Source organism: Haemaphysalis longicornis, unplaced genomic scaffold (assembly GCF_048455015.1).
Source record: "Haemaphysalis longicornis isolate Haplotype H1 unplaced genomic scaffold, Haemaphysalis longicornis Haplotype H1 scaffold_11, whole genome shotgun sequence".
Lineage (NCBI taxonomy): Eukaryota > Metazoa > Arthropoda > Arachnida > Ixodida > Ixodidae > Haemaphysalis > Haemaphysalis longicornis.
In genome coordinates, this window is record NW_027526214.1 from 43568842 (window position 1) to 43590303 (window position 21462).

Below are 21462 nucleotides of genomic sequence, written 5' to 3' on the forward strand. Positions count from 1 at the left end.
ACATATTGATGCTAAAAAAACTAAGAACCGGTGAAGTGCTTGTTGAAGTCACGACGCAGCAGCAAGCCACAAACCTCCTCAGTCCTATCCGTATAGCAGATCCTGAGATCCGAGTAATACGCCACCGCAGCTTATTGAGCTCGAAGGGTGCAATATCTGAGCCAAATCTTCTACGCGAAGCAGAGACCAACTGATTGCAAGGCCTGAAGGAACAGGGCCTTACAGCAGTAACAAGAATCACCATCGGCGGGGACAATGTAGAAATACCCAGAAAACACAACATCTTGACTTTTAACGGATCGAAACTTCCAGGAAACATCAATGCTGCTTACATCAGATCTGACCTACGTGCCAACGTACGACACCCTCATTGCTGCTTCAAGTGCAGTGGTTCCGGAGCGGTACAACCTCTAGCAGTGGCCAAACATCTTGTGCGAAATGCGCCGCACAGAAGCAACAAACCGACAACTGCAACGCCACCACCTTCACTCGTCCTAACTGCCGGAGACCGCACGCGACACCGTCCCGCACCTCTGAAAATTTTCAAACCGCGAAGAAAATGGTTAACGTCAAAATCATTGAAAACAACTCCTTCCCAGAAGCGCAACACAGGTTCCCCTTTTCCGAGTGGTGGCGCTACGCCAATGCAGCTCGGCTGGTGTAGAGCGGCGTCTGGTTTAGGCGGCAACCCAAGTCAGCGAGACTGACCTGGTACCCCCCCCCCCCCCCAATTGGTTTCTCTCCACCAGAACAACTATGCGCCGCACCGCATGAAGATCCTGCAGTGGTTGCGGCGGCATCAAACACCCTTGGCAGCGATGCGGTCCTCCGGCAAAGCACAGTTCACCCGAGGGTATTGTGCACATAGCCATACCTGGCTCACCCGTCTGCCCAGCCCGTTGTGCTCCCAGCGCATTTGGCAGTGACAGCAGGAAAGAAGGGCACTCAAGAGGGAAAAGCCCAAGGGGCCTCGTATTGGATTAGGGGATGTGTGTGTCACCCTTCCTGTCAGCTCTGCAGCGGGAGGAGCGCTTCCCTCCAGCTAAACCTCCACAGAGGGTGAATAAACCTTCCAGTACTCAAAGCCCCCAAAGACCCTACATAAACAATTGCACTATAGTAACTCTGATAACTTAATATTGGGAACTGAAAATATTTTTAATTGGTATTGCAGAGGCGTTCTTAGTAATCTCCACGAGTTGTACCATATGCGGAATATCCAGTGTAATATGTGTCCAAGAAACACTAATAAATTCCAAACAAATTTCTCGAGTAATAACAAGGTATTCCAAAACGACAGGGGTGGCTGCATACACTACTGTTGCGGTGTGTCTCCATAATCACACGGAAATGCTTAGCATGCCTCCCTATAACTTTGAACACTGTCCTTGAGGCTGTAGCAAATAGTACAATACCAATTAATAGGTCGACATTGGTGTGCTTCAGTTACATTCCTTCCGATGTTACAATTTCGAGGCCTGATTTGGGGCGTTAGTTGACCATCCGCCTGAATCGTACATCCTCACAGCTGACATGAATCAGCACAATTCTCTTTAAAATTATTGTCGCATGAATGCATGACGTCGCCTGATAGAGAAGTTTCTAGCATCCGCTGGAGAATGCCTTTTCAAGAAACAGTCTGAGTTCTATAACTTAGGACACAACACTGCCTCATATTTTGACTTGGCCATTACTTCCACAGTTTTCTTTCCTTTACATGAGTTGGCCATGGGCACAGTCTGATACAGCAGTGTCCACTTCTCTAACTCACTGACATACATAGGTAACTGCTCAAACAGTTCTACCTTCGCTAAAAGCTTCAGTGAAGCAAGTACGGACTGGACTATATTTACAGAAATATCCAAATTACACCACACCTGCATGACAAAACCTACACATGGAGAAAGCAGCTCAATATCTCAGGACCCCCATGCTCGACGCAACCGGGAAGTCTATTCCCCAGACCTCCAGTTCGCCGTGCAACCAAAGGAGGCCCTGTTTGAATGACAACCGCAGGCGGGAGCCAGACTCCCAGAACAAGGCGTGGAGTATTCGTCAAGACCCCACGTCCAATAACCTTATATCTTTTAGGGGCAAAAACTCTGGCGAAGCTTGTGCACTGTGAGGCAAAAAATGAGAGTTGGCGCGCCATCCTCACTTCCACAAAGTCATATAAAGACACACACACACAAGGTTTGAACAGGAATACGTAAACCTAATGAACGACAGACACATAGCCTGCCCCTTGTCAGCCCGACATGGGACCCACTGGAAGACCAGTCTAACACTCTGGCTCAACACTTTCAATACGTGCCCAGTTCTGCACACTACGCAAACACTTTCATCAAACACAAAACGTATGCACAAAAGAAGCCATTACATGATAACTAGGAAGTCAATATATGCTTGCAACTGCGTGTTTTCACTTCATTAGTTAAGCGCTTCCCTGAGCACACGTAAGCCCGGGGTAAGCTCCCAGTGCAGACATTACATACAAAATGATGCAACACACATATACAGACACACTTAATCCCTATTTACAACAAGATATGGCTTTCAGTGCTCCTTCTTTAGACTAGAAGGGAAGCGATAAAAGTAGCTTTTCCTAAAGAGGGAAGTAATCCCAAAACTCCTGCATGTTATCATCAAATCACTTGGAAAATATGCCTGTGCAATCTTCTTTAGTAGATAAATACCAGATGGGTAGTGTACATTTCGGAGTACAACGATATTATCTAGAGCGGTCAGTCAGGCTTCAGGATTGGGCGATCAACGTATAATAAACTTGTGGACCTATGGCTGTATATTAAACATATTTTTATGCACACACAATATTGCAGGACCATAATTTTGACATGAAAATTACGTGCGCAACGGCATGGCGCTATGGCATCCTCTTTGGGATGAAATGTGTTGGAATATGGCGTAGCATCTTGAACGTACTTGCAAGGTACTCTTCTAGCAGAATATTTCAGGTGAGATTAGGTTCTGGTCTTTCCAGAGTTTTTGTACAAGAAATCGGTGTGCCTCAGGGCGGAATATTGATCTGCACATTGTTCATAGTAAAAATAAACTCTCTTGGCAAAGCACTGCCTCGAACAATCTCGTACTCTATTCCAGAGACGATGTGTAGCTGCGTTGGCAAAGACGCTGGCTCGCTGTGCAGATTCAAATGGATGTTTTCACTGAACAAATTATGTCCATAGTATTTTTGTAGAGGCATGTGATCCACCCATATCCTGATACTTGACTTAACGGCAACTCCATTACTGTAAAAAAGGTGGAGAATTTTTAAGGTGTAGTTCCACATAAAAAAACTCACATTCATTCCCCACACCCTACAGCTCAAACTTAAATGCCTTAAAGCAATCTACATTCTTAAAATCCTACCTGACCAGCACTATGGTGTGGAAAATAAACTCGTCTTGCTTGTTTCTTTCACTTAGTGGCATACCTCATGGACTATATGAGTGTGGTCTACGGCTGAGCAACAGCAACAGCACTCCAAATATTCGACTCAGAATTCCACTTGAGTCTTCACCTTTCATGTTGCGAATTCCGGGTTAGCCCAGTGCAGAGACGTGAAGCCGAGTGTGGCAAGTGGGGCTTATCAGACCAACAAACCTAGGCTGACTTTGTTATACCCGTTTAAAATTTCATCAATGAGTAACCATCTGTAAAACGTGTTGTAATGAAACCTCCATATTCCGGATCTTCAAAAGGTCATACTTTTCTCGCACCATTCTCACTCAGCACTCAGAGCCAAAGAGCAGATGTCGAAACGGGCTGCTTGTGTTTCACATAACTTTAAAACCTGCTGTAACACGCTTTTACCCATATGAAAAGTTCGCCCTATGCAACGCGACTTGTGATTTATAAAATTAAAAAAGAAGAGTTCCAGAAAGCATAATTTTCAGAGTTTCTTGTTTTTACAGAATTAATTCCACGGTGCAGAATTTTATACCGATGCGTCCAAACCATCCTCTTCGCTGTCCTGTGTTTACACGGTTCCAGTATTACTGAAAGTCGAAGCACGAACATAAACCCCAGTTTCGTTATGGTGCAGGCATGTGCCAGTTCTCTTTTTAAAAATTATATCCTTGGACATAACATCCCTAAGGCTGTAATTTATACAGACTACTTGAGTGTGGTAGAAGCACTGTCCGCCACAAAACCATCAAAAAACTTTCAAGCCCATCCTAAAGACCTTAACTATGCGTATGCCTCAAATCTTGAACTGACTGGGTGTTTAGTGCTTCTCCTACTCTGGGATATTCGGTAATTGGAAAGCGGATCAGAAGGCCGCTGCTGTTTTAAGTGCGAATGCACTTCTTAAGCGAGCCTGAATCGTCCGCCGCCGTCGTCCGCATAGCAACAGCTGTGGGTGCGCGCGCTCCTCGTCTTCCTCCTCGTCTTCCCTAGCAACGGGGGGAGGTGGGCGCGCGCTACTCTCCTCGTCCTCTCTCCGCTCAGTGACTGCGGGTGTTGGGCGCCTCCTCTCCACTTCGGGCAGGAGAGTTCTCGCTCGCGTAGCGGGGGCTCCGCATTCCGACGCGTGAGGGCGCTCGTGTAGCCCTCGCCGTAACGGAGGGCGCTACTCTACTCCTCCTCTCTCCGCTCAGTGACTGCGGGTGTTGGGTGCCTCCTCTCCACTCCAAGATCACGATATCCACCGTAATCGCGCAATCAACCACCGTGCATTCGCACTTACACACTCTCCCCCTCGAGGAAGTGCGAGGGAATTTTTTTTTGCAAATACACTGCACATACCAAGAGTACCCTTTACTGACCTCAAGCCGCACACCAGAAACCACCTGCACCATACATGACAAGCAGATAGATACACAGATAGACAACAAGATACATCTAATAGAGCCACATTTGAGACCATACACTACAGACACATGCAAGAGGCATACTTAAGTCGCCTTACCCAGGTTACGGATAGCTCACACGCATGCAACATGCTGACACCTGCTCACTGGTTCTCCAAGAATCTTGTGTAGCAGGCGTGTGGAAGGCCTATCCATAGTCCACATCCTAATCACAAAAAGGGCGTGGCAGACAAAAACAAATCTGCAGAGAACACATTCCGCTACTAACATTGTTGTTTTTGGTGGACGATGGCAAGGTTTCTTTGAAACGTGTTTTTAAGTATTTCAAAGTGTTTGTTTTTCCTAACCTCATTTTTTATCACGCAGGATCAAGCCTGGCTCTATACATCAGCCATCACAATTGCAATGAATTCATTTTGCTGTACTGGTTTACAAGTTTTATTACCTACATTTTGTGCCATCAACATTTGTTTGGCGCTCTATGCCCCAGCTGAACTTCGGCCAAAAATATCCAACCGAAATCACCATCTAACTTGCTTTGCTGAAAGTGAAAACTATTTCTGTCAAGTTAACATTAGGAGTCTGCCGCAGTGTTCCCCTGGCCAAGGTGTGCTACCAAACTCAACGACGTGAGTTGGATCAGGCCATTGTGGGTACTTTTCACAAGGAGGCAAAACAACAACAATGCTCGTGTTCTAAGATTGTACCGCATGGTAAATATCCCCCTGTTAAAATTATTTCAGAGCTCCCTAGCACCGTGCCACTTATAGTTCAGTGTGGCTGGTAACGTTTAACAGTATATTCAGTCGTATAAATATCAGAATTCTAGAGCAGGAAACACTACGAATCATTTGCAGTGCTTTGCTTTCAATTCTTACAACAACACGAACTTTTTTTCGATAATGTTGTGGGTTCTTTCAGTGCCTCGACAAAGAAAGGGGTCCTAATACAATCGCACCTATTTAAAATAAAAGCTAAAAGAATCAGTTTGCAACCGTTTCATCTCGGTTTTTTTATTCTTGTTGTGCGCAATGCCAGTCACAAAAACAGACGCCACCTGATTTCGCTTGTGCTTCTGTATCTGGAATGGAGTTTCGACACGTAGCACGATCTAGGCGTCTGCGAGTTCGAAACGCTTTTCAGTTGCTTTCTATGCAAGGCACATGTATGTGAAGTGGGTGCAATGGGAATGATGTAGTGGTTGAGCCACGCCAGGCTGACTTGGGCTAAGCCCCCAACAACGAGGCTGAAACATTTGATGTCAAAGCAACCACCTCAATGATGCTGGTTATCATCGGCGTATACCCAAAGGCAGGTTCACCGCCCTCCCGTACGCACAATTTTCATGAATTACGAGCGCTGCACTTTTAGCCCAAGTAGGGGCAACAAAGTGAAGGCAACGTTCATATCTGCCATTAATAGATATGAGGGCTGGGCCGTACACCGTATTTAGTAGTCAGTCGAACGCATCTCTAGCTGGCTTGGCTACCAAGTGTCTTTCAAATTCCGCAATTGTCCTATAGTAAGTTTGTTCACAGATGATGGGTTCGCCGCGAGTCCCGCAGTTCATACAAAAGCTTGAGGGTTACGCAAGCTCTTATGATTCTTCGGTGAGGAAATTTTTCTGGCAAGACTCAAGCTCGTGCACCCTTAGTCGCATCTCAGCTTTGTCAAATCGGGTCCTGCATCGGTCGTTTGTAAACATGCGGACCCTTTCTTGCCAAACTTCTTTTATTGGAGGGCAACGTGCGCACCTCTAACAATAAATATGCAGTACAACCGGTCATTGTTTCCTGTCGGAACGAAGTAGCCTGCCACCCACTCTACTCCGAAGCACAAAAAACGGCTGACGAAATGGAATTTTTTTTTTTTGTAAACGTTATGTTGTTTCTGTAGGTTCTGTACATCCTCTGCAAACTGACCCGAAAAGCCGTCCTCTTTGTTCGGAAATTAGGCATGGGCCTTTGTCGTGGTTTAAGCGCAACCAGGAGACGCTACGGTGAGGCTGACGACAAACTCGTGCATCAAAATTTTCGGGGTGTTTTCAGTGTTTTATTGTTGTGCACATTTTTATGAATCTGATGATAAGAGACTTGGAATGTTTCAGCGAATATTGTTTTTTTCAATTGGTGTTGTGACTGCATAATTTGAGTTTTCCTAACTTTTGAGGTTCAAAATATATGTTCTTGATAGGTGTCAATTGAAAACACTGTTCTGATGCCTCCTAATAGGCTTCGCTTATTTCTTACAGTTACACGACTTCATGGGCATATGCAGTTCCACCTCTTCCCAAACTACTTCTACAACTTCTCTTAGCCGGGTGTAAGGAGTTTCAGTAACGATTAACCTTTCACGTAGTCTGCACATACATATACTAGCACAATCACTGCGAAGGCGGCAAGTATTCTGCCACGTACCGAGATCACAGGTTGAGTTGCCTGACGCGTAATCACCGTTGCCTGCGACTGGAGTTCTTGTCCATGCATTAGGACCAACGCCCGTTTCTTTTTCGTACAAGTTACTTCGTATATGAATCCTGCTGTCACATTTTTTGGTTCAGCCTTATCTTGGTCATTCTTGAATATTAACTGCAAGAATGTAACGATCACTTGTTTTTAAACGGAGACTTGTCGGGCATCACACAACAAATAGGTTTCAATCGTGCGTTTTTCTTGTGCGGGCCGGAAAACCTCCCTCCTAAAGGACCCGACGGTGGACAGAACATGGTGTCGCGTAGCCATCCTAAGTCAGTTCTTCCTCGAAGAGCTTCTGGATTCACGCTAGCAGGCCTCGAAGTTGAGCCGTCGGAGTTGGAGGACCGCCGCCACTCTGTCCTGCCTTAGTTTGCTTTGCGTCATTTTTAGGAACGCCAAGACATCTGCTGCTGCAATAGATGATCAACGCTTCAGAGCCAGTGGAGCTCAAAATTCCTCACACTGCCTCGGTCGCCAAACCCCCACACTGAAATTTTAAGAAATATTCGTGCTGCCATGCTTCGCACCTCCGAAATATTGGCGTAACACACACCATTTTTTTTAGCTCATCCATGATGGAGAAAACCTGCAGCTGGAGAGGCGCAACCCGTAATGGCATGTGCACGAGCCGCCATGTGAATCATCGTCTTGATAGGCTTCACGGCCAACGCCGTCGAAACCTTTTTTTTTGACTTTGGAATAATTTGGCGAGACTAGGTTTCAGTCGCTGGGAAGTGTGCTGCTGGGCGATTTTTAAACATCTAAGGTGTAGTTATCGTTAGAGTTTTGCATATGGTTACTTGGAACGCCAAGGCTTAAAAAAATCTCGTTCAAGGTATTGCATTCACGCATCTCAATGATTGAAATGTTTCAGAAATAGGCGCCAAGTTCCCTAATTCGTGAATGTGAAAATTGTAACAGCTAGTACAACTGAGATACGTAAACTTTGAACGTGTGCAGTTGCACAAAAAAAATTTCGGCGACTTTGCTGCACTGTAAGCCGGTTACTTACTAAAAGCTGGTGTTGCGTAGTGTGACTGTGGCCGCTGGGTTTGGCGGCAACAGGAAAGACAGCTACGAACATGTGACGTGTGGCCGCTCCACCTAGCGGCTATAAAGTGTTTTCAGGGTTGTTTTGATACGCATGTGTTCCGTTGGTGTTTGCCGGTCAGGAGTGTGGCCTGGTAAAATAAACGTCTGTTCCTCCACCCACAATATGTATATTGGCGATGAGGATGATATAGGTCGACATGATGTCCAGTGCGGCAACGGAGGACGGACGGAACCCCGTACAACGGGAGGCCTTCAGCACTGGCCCCATCGAGCAATTCAACTTGTCACCAACGGACGAGTGGGAAGACTATGCTCAGCGGTTCGAATTCTTCCTGGAGGCGCAGGGCATTATGGACACTGGAAAGAAAAGGTCGACGTTTCTCAGCCGTTGCGGCGCCGCGACGTTCCCGTTGGCCAAGGCACTCGTCGCGCCTGACAAGCTGAAAGATACTCCGCACGAGGACATCATCACTGCCCTTCGAAATCATATTTCTCAGAAACCACCGGAGTTGGCGCGGCGATACGAGTTCCATCGCAGAGAGCAAGCAACCGGTGAGTCCGTCGCTGCATACCTCGCGGCTCTGTGAACGACTGCACAGCACTGCAATTATTCGGCCTTGATAAGGCGCTCCGCGACCGTTTCGTTTTTGGCCTGAAGAACGATAAAGCTAAGCGGCGCATTTTGGCTAAAAAAGAAGTGTCGCTCGCCTGCGCCGTCGAGGAAGCTACCGCCGCTGAGGCCATCGACCGCGAGGCCAGCCAGTCAGTACTAAATGCAACCGCGCCACGTATCCAGCCAGTGCACCAGGCAACGGTCAGCGACTGTGGAGAGGACCAGGACGTCCTCGAGGAATGTGTTCGTCAGTTACGTGCAGACGCAGTCTGCACGTAACAGACGAGCACGTAACTGACGAACTGACGTGCAGTCTGCGCAGGGACGCCGAACTGGGGGGCGGGGCTTGTGCCAATTGTGGGGGCCCGCACGAGCGCCGTTTGTGTCGTTTCCGTGATGCCCAATGCCGAGGTTGCGGAAAAACCGGGCACATAGCCAAGGTCTGCCGGTCTCAAAGGAAGCGTGACCGCCGTGCTAATTTCAAGACAAACGGCAGAACGTACAACTACCGGACCACTCTGCGTGCAAGCACCTCGTACTGCGACAACCGCATGGAGACCGCCATCCACGATGTGCCGCAGCCCGTGACAAAGAAGATTCACGTTGTTGTCGAAATCGAAGGTGTGGAATGCGAGATGGAGGTGGACTCGGGATCCACGTTTTCGCTCATCTCCGAGGCTACAGCCAGGAAAATTTTCCCGAAGGGGCGCATCCCGAAGTTGAAGCAACTCGACATCGTTATGAAGGACTATCAGGGAAACTGCATAGTAGTGCAAGGGATGGCTACAGTTATAGTTAAATTCAGGGGTTTTGGTGGCCCACTGAAACTTGTCATTGTCAAAGCGCAGCTTCAAAGCCTCCTTGGGCTAGACTGGTTTCCAGCATTACGAATTAAGGTCACAGGAGTGCATCGCATGGACGAGCTGGCCACGGCATTTTACAAGCTGTTTGAGGAGTTTGCTGTTGTCTTTGACGGGGGCCTTGCGTGCTACAAGGAACCACCTGTGAAGTTAGCCTTGAACCCGGAGGTGGTGCCAGTCCGCCTAAAGGCAAGAAGGGTGCCCTTTGCACTGCGCCAAAAAATCGATGCCGAGTTTGACAAGCTGCTACAGCAGGGTCTTCTGGAGCCAGTGGACTGCGCGCAGAGGTAAACCGCTATTGTCACACCATTGAAGGGAAATGGAGACATCCGCATCTGTGCAGACTACAAGTGTACCATTAACAAGGCCCTCCAGCAGCTTGCATATCCAGTACCGGTGGTCCGCCCCGTGGTGGCTTCTCTCTCAGGCGGAACCTGTTTTGCAAAGCTTGACTTGGCCGATGCTGACCAGCAGCTGCCTGTCACCGATGAGTCTGCAGCAGCACAGACCATCGTAACGCATCGTGGGGCGTTCAGAGTACGCCGATTGTAATTTGGTGTCAGTTTCGCATCTGGTATCTTCCAAAATCAAATGGAAACCCCCCTACGTGAAATACCAGGTGTAATTTCATATTTTGATGATGTGCTAATTGCAGGGGCGTCAGGTCAAGAATTGCTCTCTCGCCTTCGCGAGGTCTTTCGCCGTTTCCAGGATGCTGGGCTTAAGGTAAAGCGAGAGAAGTGCCAGCTGGGTGTCGCCCAAGTCGAGTTCTTGGGGTTTCGAATAGACGCCGAGGGCATCCATCCGACACCAGAAAAAACACAGGCCATTCTCGGTGCACCTCGCCCGTCAAACAAGACCGAACTCCTGGTATTCCTGGTACTGCTGAACTTCTATCATGCGTTCTTACCACAAAAGGCCACTGATGCGGAACCACTACACCGACTTTTGAACAAGAAGGCAACCTTTGCGTGGGGCCAAACACAACAAAGAGCTTTTGAGGGCGTGAATAAACTCTTGGCATCCAATCAAGTCCTGACGCATTATGATGAGAAGCAACCTCTCATCCTTGCCTTTTATGCGTCCCCATACGGAATAGGAGCGTTGTTGCGCCTCCGATTGCCAGCAGCACAGAAGCACCGGTCGCCTTTTATTCAAGGACCCTGTCGAGTGCAGAGCGGAACTATGCACAGATCGATAAGGAGGCACTTGCCGTGGTTGCAGGCGTCAAAGTTTCACAACTACCTAATTGGCCAGCCTTTTCAGATCCAGACGGACCACAAGCCACTGCTCGGGTTGTTCATGTCTGACTGCCAGACACCACAGATGCTGTCTCCGCGGATGCTGCGCTGGTCTATCTTCCTGAATGGATACCAACACACTCTTCTCCACGGGACTGGGAGGCACTTGGGCCATGCAGACGGCCTCAGCAGATAGCCCTTACAGCACCAGCACCACGATGACCCCACTCCCGCAGAGGTCGTCATGCTCCTGGACGTGCTGCCAGAACCACCCCTCCATGCAGCGGACATTTCCACTCACTATGCCAAAGATCGCACCCTTTCACGTGTTCTTAACTGGGTCTGGAAGGGGTGGCCAAGGGGCAGCATGGGCACTCAGTTTTCTGCCTTCACATCAAGGCAGCGCGAACTATCTGCCCACAAGGGTTGCCTACTCTGGAGTGACTGTGTGGTGATTCCACAAAAGCTGCGGTTCCATGTGCTTGAAGCACTGCATTCCGGACACCCTGGTATTGTCCGGATGAAGGCACTTGCCGCAGCTATGTGTGTTGTCCAGGCATGAATGCTGCCATCGAAGAATGGGTCCGATGCTGCTCCTCCTGTCAGGAGACGCGGCCAGAGATGCCTCGAGCACCCGTCCACCCTTGGGAGGCGTCTCAAAACCCATGCTCCCGCCTCCATGTGGATTTTGCCGGTCACTTTCAAGGGCATACCCTTTTAATTGTCGTGAATTCGTATTCAAAGTGGCTGGAGGTCATCCCAACATCCTCTATGACGTCGCATACAGTAATCAGTGCATTACGGAAGCTGTTTGCCACACATGGCCTCCCAGACACCAATGTCTCTGACAACGGAGCTCAGTTTATGTTAACAGTGTTTCGAGAGTTCCTGGACAGCAATCTGATCCGCCAGGTAACTTCGGCACCATTCCACCCATCTACGAACGGCCAGGCAGAAAGGATGGTGCGCTATTACCAAGGAAGCCCTATCTCGCATCATCCAGGGGATCTGGGCACGGCGCCTGGCAGAATTCACACCGCAGCAGCAGGTAACCCCACACACGACTACGGGGCCATCCCCGGCCGAGCTCCTGATGGGCCGCAAGTTGTCAACGATGTTGGACCGCCTGCACCCTGATCGGGCCCCAGAGAAGTCCACACGGTTGGCAGATTCCCCGTCCAAATCACGCACGTTTCAGCCCGAAGACCCTGTCTTCGCACGTAACTATGCCCAGGGGCCTCCGTAGATTCCAGAAGTGATCTCCCGCGCAACCGGACCAATATCTTATGAGGTCACGGGCCTTGATGGCCGAGTACTGCGCACGCATGTGGACCAACTCCGTCGCCGGACAGTCATGCCTGCCCAACAGCGGGTGCAGAACTGGAAGGAACGCAGCCTGAAAGACGACCCATCTCAACGTCTACCCCTGAAGGCTCGAGTTCTGTCCCTGTGGCCCCTGAAGGCTCGAGTACTGTCCCTGTGGAGCCAGACGCACCTGAGGAGCAGCCGACCCCTTTGGTTAGAGTGTGGCCCCACAAGAAGGCGGAACCGTTCCACTGACTGTCCCAATGGAGGTTAATAATGAGCCTGAAGTGCCACCAGCGTGCCTTCGTCGCTCGCAGCGTGTTCGGGAAACGCCGCTCCATCTGAGAGACTACATACTGGCCCTGGCTGACTGCTGAGTCCAAACCTGGAAGGGAGGGGTGTTGTGTAGTGTGACTGTGGCCGCTAGGATTGGCGGCAACAGGAAAGACAGCTACGAACATGTGACGAGTGGCCGCTCCACGTGGCGGCTATGAAGTGTTTTCAGAGTTGTTTTGATACGCATGTGTTCAGTTTGTGTTTGCCGGTCAGGAGTGTGGCCTGGTAAAATAAACGTTCGTGTTCCTCAACCTACAATATGTAATAGCTGGTACTTTCAGTAATTACCATTACCACTACTACCAAGCATTAAGACTTACCCGCAGATAACACACAGTTGGTAGTTCTCAAAACTGCAATATATTTTAATAAATTAAAATATAACCAGGCAAATATGAAGGCTGTGTGGCACCGTGTAAAATAATTCTAATATTCGTGTCAGTTTCATGCACGCTGCAGTGTTAAATACACAAACCGAAGTTTATTTGAAAAGAAGGTTATCCTGTGTATAGTGATGCAAGGTTTTTTTAGTGGTAATATCCACAACACATATGCAAAAAAATTCTTGGTAATAAATATAAACACTACGACTAAGATTCATACCAAACACAAAATGGTATATGTAGGGTCCAGTATGTGGAATGCAAGCGAATGCATGTAAACCAGTTCTTAAACAGCTAGAGTATCACCTGGTCTGGCTAAGCCAACTATAAAAGACAGAGATCATGAACGTTGAGGAACATCCTACACTTCGGAGCAGATGCATGTAATTCACAAAGATAATGACACCCCACTGCACACAAAGGACACCGATAAAAACACAACAGGTGTTCGGGCATACTTTTTTTTGTAGTAATAACATCAGGGCAACCAGAACTACTTGTCAATGCGCAGCATCATTGCGATGTAATAGGGCTCGCCAATTTCATATTTTGTTGCTGTAACACAAATGTTGGAATTTTTAAACGGCAGCGTTTCACACCGCGCTTGTCCAGCTTTTGCGCAGTATCAAACATTTCTACTCATGCAGCGTCACCCACAAGACAATCGGATGCATCATCTGTGATGGTGGTGCAGCGGCTTCAAACAAACAGCCAATTGCAATTACGACAAACGAACACATCAATCAAGCCTTGAATAATGCACGGTTCTTACCAGGAAAGGCCAAGGACAAGCTACGATACAAAAAATATTCTTCTAACGCCACCATGAACACGGCTTGACAATCTTGAATCAGCTTAGATAACCACAACAAAATGGCGTACATACTTGATATAAAAACTGTTGTTTCCACAAGCATTAACCGGCACTCCGCATTGCTGCAAAACAAAGTGACGTGAATTTGAACGTCGTCTTATTGCTTCAGATGATCCAAGGGGTAGCAACAGGTGTTCAAATAGCGCAGAATCTCTAGCCTGATACACAGTTTGCTTGGGAAAGCCAGGCCAGTTTCAATCTGAATGAGCGGTCGTGTCTCGCTAGCAAAAACACTGCTCAGTGCCATACCCGGGACCTACCACTCACATTTCAGACACTGAAGCATTCTTGCGCTTCCTGGCGCTGCACAAAATTTGACTAAGCTTGAAAGAAAAAATAGATAACAGGATATCACCGTATCAACTCGCGGCCGCGAGTTCTATAAGTGCATAAAATTACGTTTTGTCAACTGAAATAGGCTCTGTGATGCACACGGGCTTCCCATCTTGCCACCCTCATGTTATCGAAGGGCGATGGGCGGAACGAAGTCGTTTTGGATAGCCGTTCCCCATGGCGCTGTCGGATGAATTCGCTCCACGGGCGAATTGGACCCTAATTTCCGGCATTCGGCGACAGGCGTGCCTTACGTGACGTCCGACACGTGTGTCGCAAGATGTTGGACAAAAAAACAGGCGTAACACATGCAAAGAAAACTGTTGTCGAATGCACCCATCAAGGTCGTCGAACTAACAGAGTACACGACAGACACCATTCGAAGAATGAAAATGCACGTTGAAAGCAAATCGGGATTCCCAGAGTACTGAGGTTTGTAACAGAGCGGGATCATTCATGACGCTCTATTGAGGCAGCAATGAAAAATTTTAAGAAATTTGCGTCCGAATACAAGCCTATCAGAGACGTTTTTCGACGCTTGTGCCGACATTCTGCGCATGTGTTCAAAAGGCACACAAGTGGAAGTGTCCTGTTCTGAGTCCCTCAACGGTTCGGACAGAAACGAACCTAATACAGCTACTGGAGGCGGACTGCCTATGGCTTTATGTAACCGATGCTGATATTGAACCTCTATGTTTTGTCATCATCGAAGGACCGGGGAACTCATTTCTAGAGCTGCCCTTATTCACATGAGCAGCTCTAGTTGAAGGTGCTTTTTACTCCTCAAAACGACGTATAGTAAATAAACACACCACCACTTCGTTGAAGGCACTTCGTTCAGGAAATTCAGAGTACTTTGATTTCTTCCATCGATGACCCCCTAAAATATAGCTTCATCCCCATGTGTGTTTCTCCCCCTATCAGTAGTAAGACGCAAGCGATATGGGTTCGTCGCCTTAGGAAGCGTTATTATGGCACATCTGCAACCCCAGCAACTTTCCACCTTAGTAACTGCATCTAAATGGCAGGATCCAACTTCCGCCACTGTAAACGCATTACGAATCTGGTCACATTGAGGCAAATGCCACACGTGACCGCTAGTTTTGCCACCAATTCAGCAATGGTATAGACCGGCCTACGGCCGAATGTGAATGCATTTATGAAAAGCCATCAATGCGAAAAACAGTAACAATGAAACTTTGTTTTTACAACGGCCGCTTTATGAAGATTCGGCAGAAAAGTCAACGAATTAGCGTAGTCTATTAAAACAAATGCGATAAAGGCGGGTTGAATAGCCGTCCTAATTAGACTTCCTTCTTGAGAAACAACGAAAGAGGTTTGCTAAAAAAGAGTAGGCATACCACTACACATCGGGACTATTTTCCAAGTAGTAAATATGCGAATGTGAGTTTTGTGGCACAATTATTGTGCTGAAGGCCAGAAAAAAAACTATACCTTCTCTTGCACCAAGCAAGACCCATATTTCTCGCTCTACTTGATGAAAAACGTTAGCCTGCCGAGTGTTCTCTGCCCATTTGCATAGTTTCAGGAAAGCCTCCGAGATTGCGGCGAATGCGCTTTGGGGAGCGAGCTCAAAAATATAGGCCATATAAAGTGTGCAAGAAAGTTTTGTTGCTACACATTTCAACTATGGGTAATATGTTTTCTTGGTGTACAAGGCATAACCGTGTAGCGGCCATCACAAGAAACTGCTCGCGAATCCACTCTCGCACCTGCAAATGCCCTCCAAAAAAGATACTATTCTGCGGACGCTGCTGCATACCTGGATCTCCTGTATCATTTTCCATACTACCATGCGGTTCCGCTCCTGTTGTGATCCATGCATTGCAGGTGTGGGGTTTGAACATCACCGCTTTTGCACTGCTAGCACGCCAATCATGGGAATGGTGCCAGCTAGCGTAGCACCACCACGACAAAAATCCAAAGCGAGCCTTCTTTGTGTTTCCGTTAAGTCCTAATTTTCAAGGCTCTTGCTTGTAAATTTTTTTCACAAAAGTGAGGCCACAACTTGTATATTTAAAATCCCTTCGAGGTAACTCCGAGGCTAAGGCGTGTGGCTGCTGACCACAAGGATGCAGGCTCGATTCGCTGCCGCTGCGGCCGCTTCTCCAATGGATGCGAACAGCGAAAACGCCCGTGTGTAAGACATTTTGGCGCATGCTAACGATCCCCTGGTAGTGAAAATAACCCTGGAGCCCTCCACTACAGCACTCCTTATTGCATACGTTGTGTCGGTGTGGTAGACCGTTCAATCAATCAAGCTTTATTTAAAACAACATTGCTAACACCAGTTAGGCAATGATATTGTTCTCCCGTAGGATTAATATTACCTGTTCCCTAAAAGCATTGTCACACTTGGACCATCAACATACATCAAATGTTGTAGCTTTGTGTACTTGTCGCTCTGTATATTTCGGCGTTCTGTCTGAGGGCTCATTCAACGGAATTCCAGACAGAATAAATCTGCATTTGTGAGAACAGGAAATAGAGCCGTTTTAAAAAGATTTGCTGAAATGACACGACAGAGCTATCTTTTTGTGATCGCTGTAACAATATCTTCTATCTTTTTGTATGTATGGTATCGATTGCGAAGCTGAATAGTGGAGTTGCGCTTGCACGCTCGTTTTACTGGTAATGCTCGATGGTTCTTTTCAACATTCAGTGGAACAACTCACTTAAAAATCATGGTAACGACATGAGTCTAACCCTTTCCAACTTTTACTGTTTTGGAATCTTTGGTAGCTGTAAATTGAAGCAATAGTTGAACACTTCCTAAGAAGAGTACTCAAACTGCTTTCATTTTTTTACTACATATACGGCCACCTGAAGTGCAGTCATTGTTCATTCACACATTTATCTCTCAACGAGAAAAACAAGCATTACGTTTGTTTGACGAGAATCATATGAATAAGGATGTGGCGTTAGTCGATAATATAAGCATCCTCGAATAAAGCAGTTCTAAGGCCGTTCACCAACAATGGCTAGATTCTACTTCTTGGATGACGCCAGCACGATGCCGAGCATGCTCTTGAATGACGGTGTGTGGACGCAATATGCGACATGACCAAGAAAATATAAATAAAAGGCAAAAGATATTCGATGAACAACTAGGGTACCTAAACTTTTGCGGGACGGGAAGAATGATAACTTCTCGGAGAAAGTCGAATAAATAGGTATCGTGATCAAAGTGAATATATATGCGCTCACAAACAAAGTGCAATCACTAACTGTTGGAACAAGCGACGAAGATGGAAAACAATATTTCTGGGATAATTACGCTGCACAATCAAGAAAGTAATAAACCAAAAACATTTGTGAACACTAATATACAAGAGTCACTAAGCGTTTTCAAGATCGCAGAACAAGTCGAATAGAATTCCGAACATATTATTATCAATGTGTATTCTGAATGTGAATTTCCAATCGTTGATAACCAAACATTACAGGAATACGAATTTAAGACCTTCAAAAGGAAGTGACAGTGGTCCCCAACAAAGAGGAAAGGATCCGGTTAAGATTTGGAAAAATTAAAAAAAAATCGGAATCATGGCCACATTTGGGTGGGAGATATCATAGTTTATAGGAAAAGAAGAAATTAGTTTTGACTGAAAAAGTTACTTGACGAATTGATAAACGGTGGACCACGAAATAATTAGGCTGTTGACGAATATGATGTTGGACCTTATTGACCTATAGAAGCATGAAAGCGGTGAAAATAAGAGCAACCCTGAAGGAAAGTAAAGAGCATACCTTTTCAGAAAACAAACTCAACCGAGGAACATCTTTGCCCTGAAAAGCAGCTCAACCCTATTACACTGTGGCATGGAATGTCGATAATTGTCAGTTTAAAGTAGTAACTCATCATGGCGAAGTAACCTGTACAGAATGTTGATACAGTTTTGATGGTATAAAACCAGAAAAGGTTTGTGGCAGAAGATGAACTAGCCCATAAAATTAGCAGAACAGTTTTGAAAATAAAAGAGGTCATTTTTTGAAAAGAAATTTAAAAACATTGCTCGTGATGATTATAAAATCTTCAATCCTGAGACCTCCATATTCTCAGGTGAGCAATATCCCAAAAAAAAAAACGTCACTCCCACATAAAGTTGGTTTTCGTAAAAGCGAGAGCCGCATATAGATACTGTAAATAACCAATAGCATTCGGTGTAAAAATTTTATAGCAGGTGCTTTGATCATACTCAGTTGCATTCCGGATTCAAAGTATAGGTATATGTACTTAGAAAAGTAAATCAATTGAGATGAATTTTTCATTCAAAATAATTATTACATGGCAATAGTTTGAAAATGCATTTCAAGGCAGAAAAGGTTTCCACTTCTATTTTGACTGGTGATGAAAACAATACAAATAATATCAACGAAAGCTGGTCCTAGGGGCGAAGTTATACGTGGAAAACAAACGAAAATGAAAAAAAAAAAACTCGTAAACCATGTGGTGTACAGTGACCGTGTGATTCATAATCATGAAATTTTAAGCGCTCTATTTATGGTACTTTACAACTTTAAATACAGAGCAGACACTGACAAAGGACTTTTTTTTTTACCCGGTATTCTCTTTAGTGGACAAATAATATGTTTCCGGAGATGTAAAAGAAAGTTGTTACGGGTTTGCGCCCTAGTACGTTTTCCATAAAAGTAGCCGATACTCTTCTTTTCTTCCGACAATTCAAGGTTACATAAAAGGGGTGCGAGCGGTGCCGAAGCCCTCAAATGAGAACTCTGATATTTTCACGTGTTTTGATATTGGGCTTGTGGAACTTTTTTTTTTTTGTGGTGCGTACTTACATAATTACTACGCTGAAAATAAATTGCAAAATTTCTTTCATGGAAAGTAAATAATACCAGATATAGCTTTGTAGAAAACCAAAATTTCGATAGCCAGTACGGTGCTTGAGAAAAAAAGCTTGAATGTAAAAAAAAAAACACATTGAAGAATACTGCACTCCCTATTGTACACTTTGTGCAATGCGTGAACTGCAGAACTAAAGGTTACGAAATATATACGCTACGTCTCGTGAAGTGAGCGCGTCATTAGCAAGCGCACAGCAGGGCGCGCTACTGTGCTTTTATCTCGGAGGCCGTCGCCACCAACGGTGAGAATGCTGAAAGTAGTGTTTGAACATCAAGCAGAACGTGAGGTGGCTCGAATGAGCCACGCACGAAGAAGGAGCAATCGTGTTTTTTGCAAATTGCGTTTATTTCTCCCGCGACAATATGACGGGGTGTGGATAAGGTGCAAACGGAATAGCGTCTAATAAAAGGGCGAAAGGGAGAGATTTCCTTGGCTGCATTGCAAGACAAACGTGGCAACGTTAGGCATTGAGAGCAGTGTTGCGGAGTTACCAATCCAGAATCGGAATCACACCGTAATTAGTCCACCCTTTTCAGTTGTTTGAATGGAATGGGAATAAAATGAGGACAATGGTTGGAGGAATAGAATGGGAATAGAATTTAGTGCATTTTTTCCCGAATGAAATGGTGATTTTTAAACGACGACGCCACGGTCGCCTACTCAGTCAATAACGACGACTGCGTCGGTATATCTCAAATGGAGCACCGGCGACAAAAACGAGAATGCATACCCGTCATCTTCAGGAACCAAAACTGCGCAGCCTGGGGCAGCACTGGTGAAACTGAACGTCGAGGACCGCAAGCGCATCTGGCCGCCGGGCCCGTGAGGACGTTAGGTCGGCTCTCCGTGCCTTTTCAGACTTTTTGATTCATACCGTTCTCTGCAGAACTGTCCGTTGTACTAATGGCAGACCATCGTGTCAGCTGTTGGCGCCGTGTGCTCAGGCCAGCAGATGGGGAGCCGGGGTTGGGAAATACTAACAGCCTGCATCCGAAGCTGCTACCTTTCTCACAGCAAGCTGATGCTGCGAAATCTCTGAGCTAGCAGTATAAAGCGTTCGTGCATGAAGCATCATACAAGGAGTCTGCAGGGCACTTGTCTCCCACACTCTGTGATGGCGCGCAATGAAGAGCGTTAAGCTTGTAAGCCGACCTGGTAGGCATCTCTCGTGAATACTCCACGAACCTGTGGACCCTCTGTCCGTCTTTTGCAGTGCTGCCCCGGGGCTCCAGAAAATCAAAACCGAGGCCGCAAAAAGAAAATTGCGTGTGAGGGCCCTGTGTGCCCGTGAGCCGCCATAGGCATAAGAAGCGAAGCTAGCTTGGGATGTGTTCAAAGCTTTCTATCCTCACGCTCTGGTACGGTAGCGGGCAGCAGATATATACGCTTGCATTACAATATAAATACTAAAATACAGAAGATACGGCTGCCAAAGGGCGTTTTTTTCTAACATTTACATCTCCAGCAGCGCTATTGTTCGCGAGTGCTTTGACAGATCACAGCAAGGCGACACCGTGCTTTGCTTCGACGCGAAAGTGCGGCCTGTTCCTCCAGTTGTTCCAAACTGGCTCGCGGTATAGTTGCTGTGTTCTGTGCACGTGTCCTTTGCGCCCGGGGTACAAACGTACCTGATTACTGAAACCTTGGGCCTCGGCGTGATAGTTGGAGCATCGGCACAATTTAGGTAGGGAGGCCTGATTTCAAAAGTTTGATCGGGTCCTCGTGCATAGCGGTTGCGTGCTCACGGAAAGAAACTGTCTGATGATACTTCGTTATTTTGGCAGGATTGCTGTTACGATATGGCTCTGTCACTTTAAATGAGGGGTTCAACACATATTTGTGTGTATTGAACGGATAGCGCCGATGTAGTGGCAGTGCAATAGACAAGCGAAATGGAGGTCAACCGAGAAGCGGTGGCGACGTTCCTACTGTGAATGAAAAACTGCTAACGTTGTTCCATGATGCCGCCTTCTCGTCTCATGTGGTGCTACAGTAGCATTAGTGCTCAATGCTGTGAATTCAATTGAAATTATTCAAGTAAGCATTCAAATGCGTGTACATGTTTGAACGCTCCGCGTGACATCCCCGTGAAATATCCACAGCATACTAATCATGGCGGTATGACGGTACACAAAGCAGATAGTAAAGTAGCATGCGAAAGACTGTGCAACGAAACGGAAAAAACCGTAAGAACTGCTTGAACTCGCGTCGTTAGAGAACAAACCGTTAAACAATGCGAACAAGAAAAACACCAAAATGAGTAG

General features: G+C 46.6%; 1 protein-coding gene across 1 annotated transcript; it reads left to right on the plus strand.

Annotated features, from left to right (window-relative positions):
- Positions 1–8559: 8559 nt before the first annotated feature.
- On the plus strand, positions 8560–10126 carry LOC144160628 (uncharacterized). The gene is made up of 3 exons (XM_077691861.1): positions 8560–8914; positions 8962–9124; positions 9472–10126. Exons 1-3 carry the CDS (start codon positions 8560–8562, stop codon positions 10124–10126), a joined length of 1173 nt encoding a protein of 390 aa, XP_077547987.1.
- Positions 10127–21462: the final 11336 nt, after the last annotated feature.

What these genes read in the sequence shown, in the direction of transcription:
- LOC144160628 (XM_077691861.1), top strand. Translation starts at nt 8,560, where the DNA reads ATGATGTCCAGTGCGGCAACGGAGGACGGACGGAACCCCGTACAACGG. An exon ending in TCGCAGAGAGCAAGCAACCG is followed by an intron (nt 8,915 to 8,961) that starts GTGAGTCCGTCG and finishes ACGACTGCACAG; the next exon opens with CACTGCAATTATTCGGCCTT. An exon ending in ATCGACCGCGAGGCCAGCCA is followed by an intron (nt 9,125 to 9,471) that starts GTCAGTACTAAA and finishes GACAAACGGCAG; the next exon opens with AACGTACAACTACCGGACCA.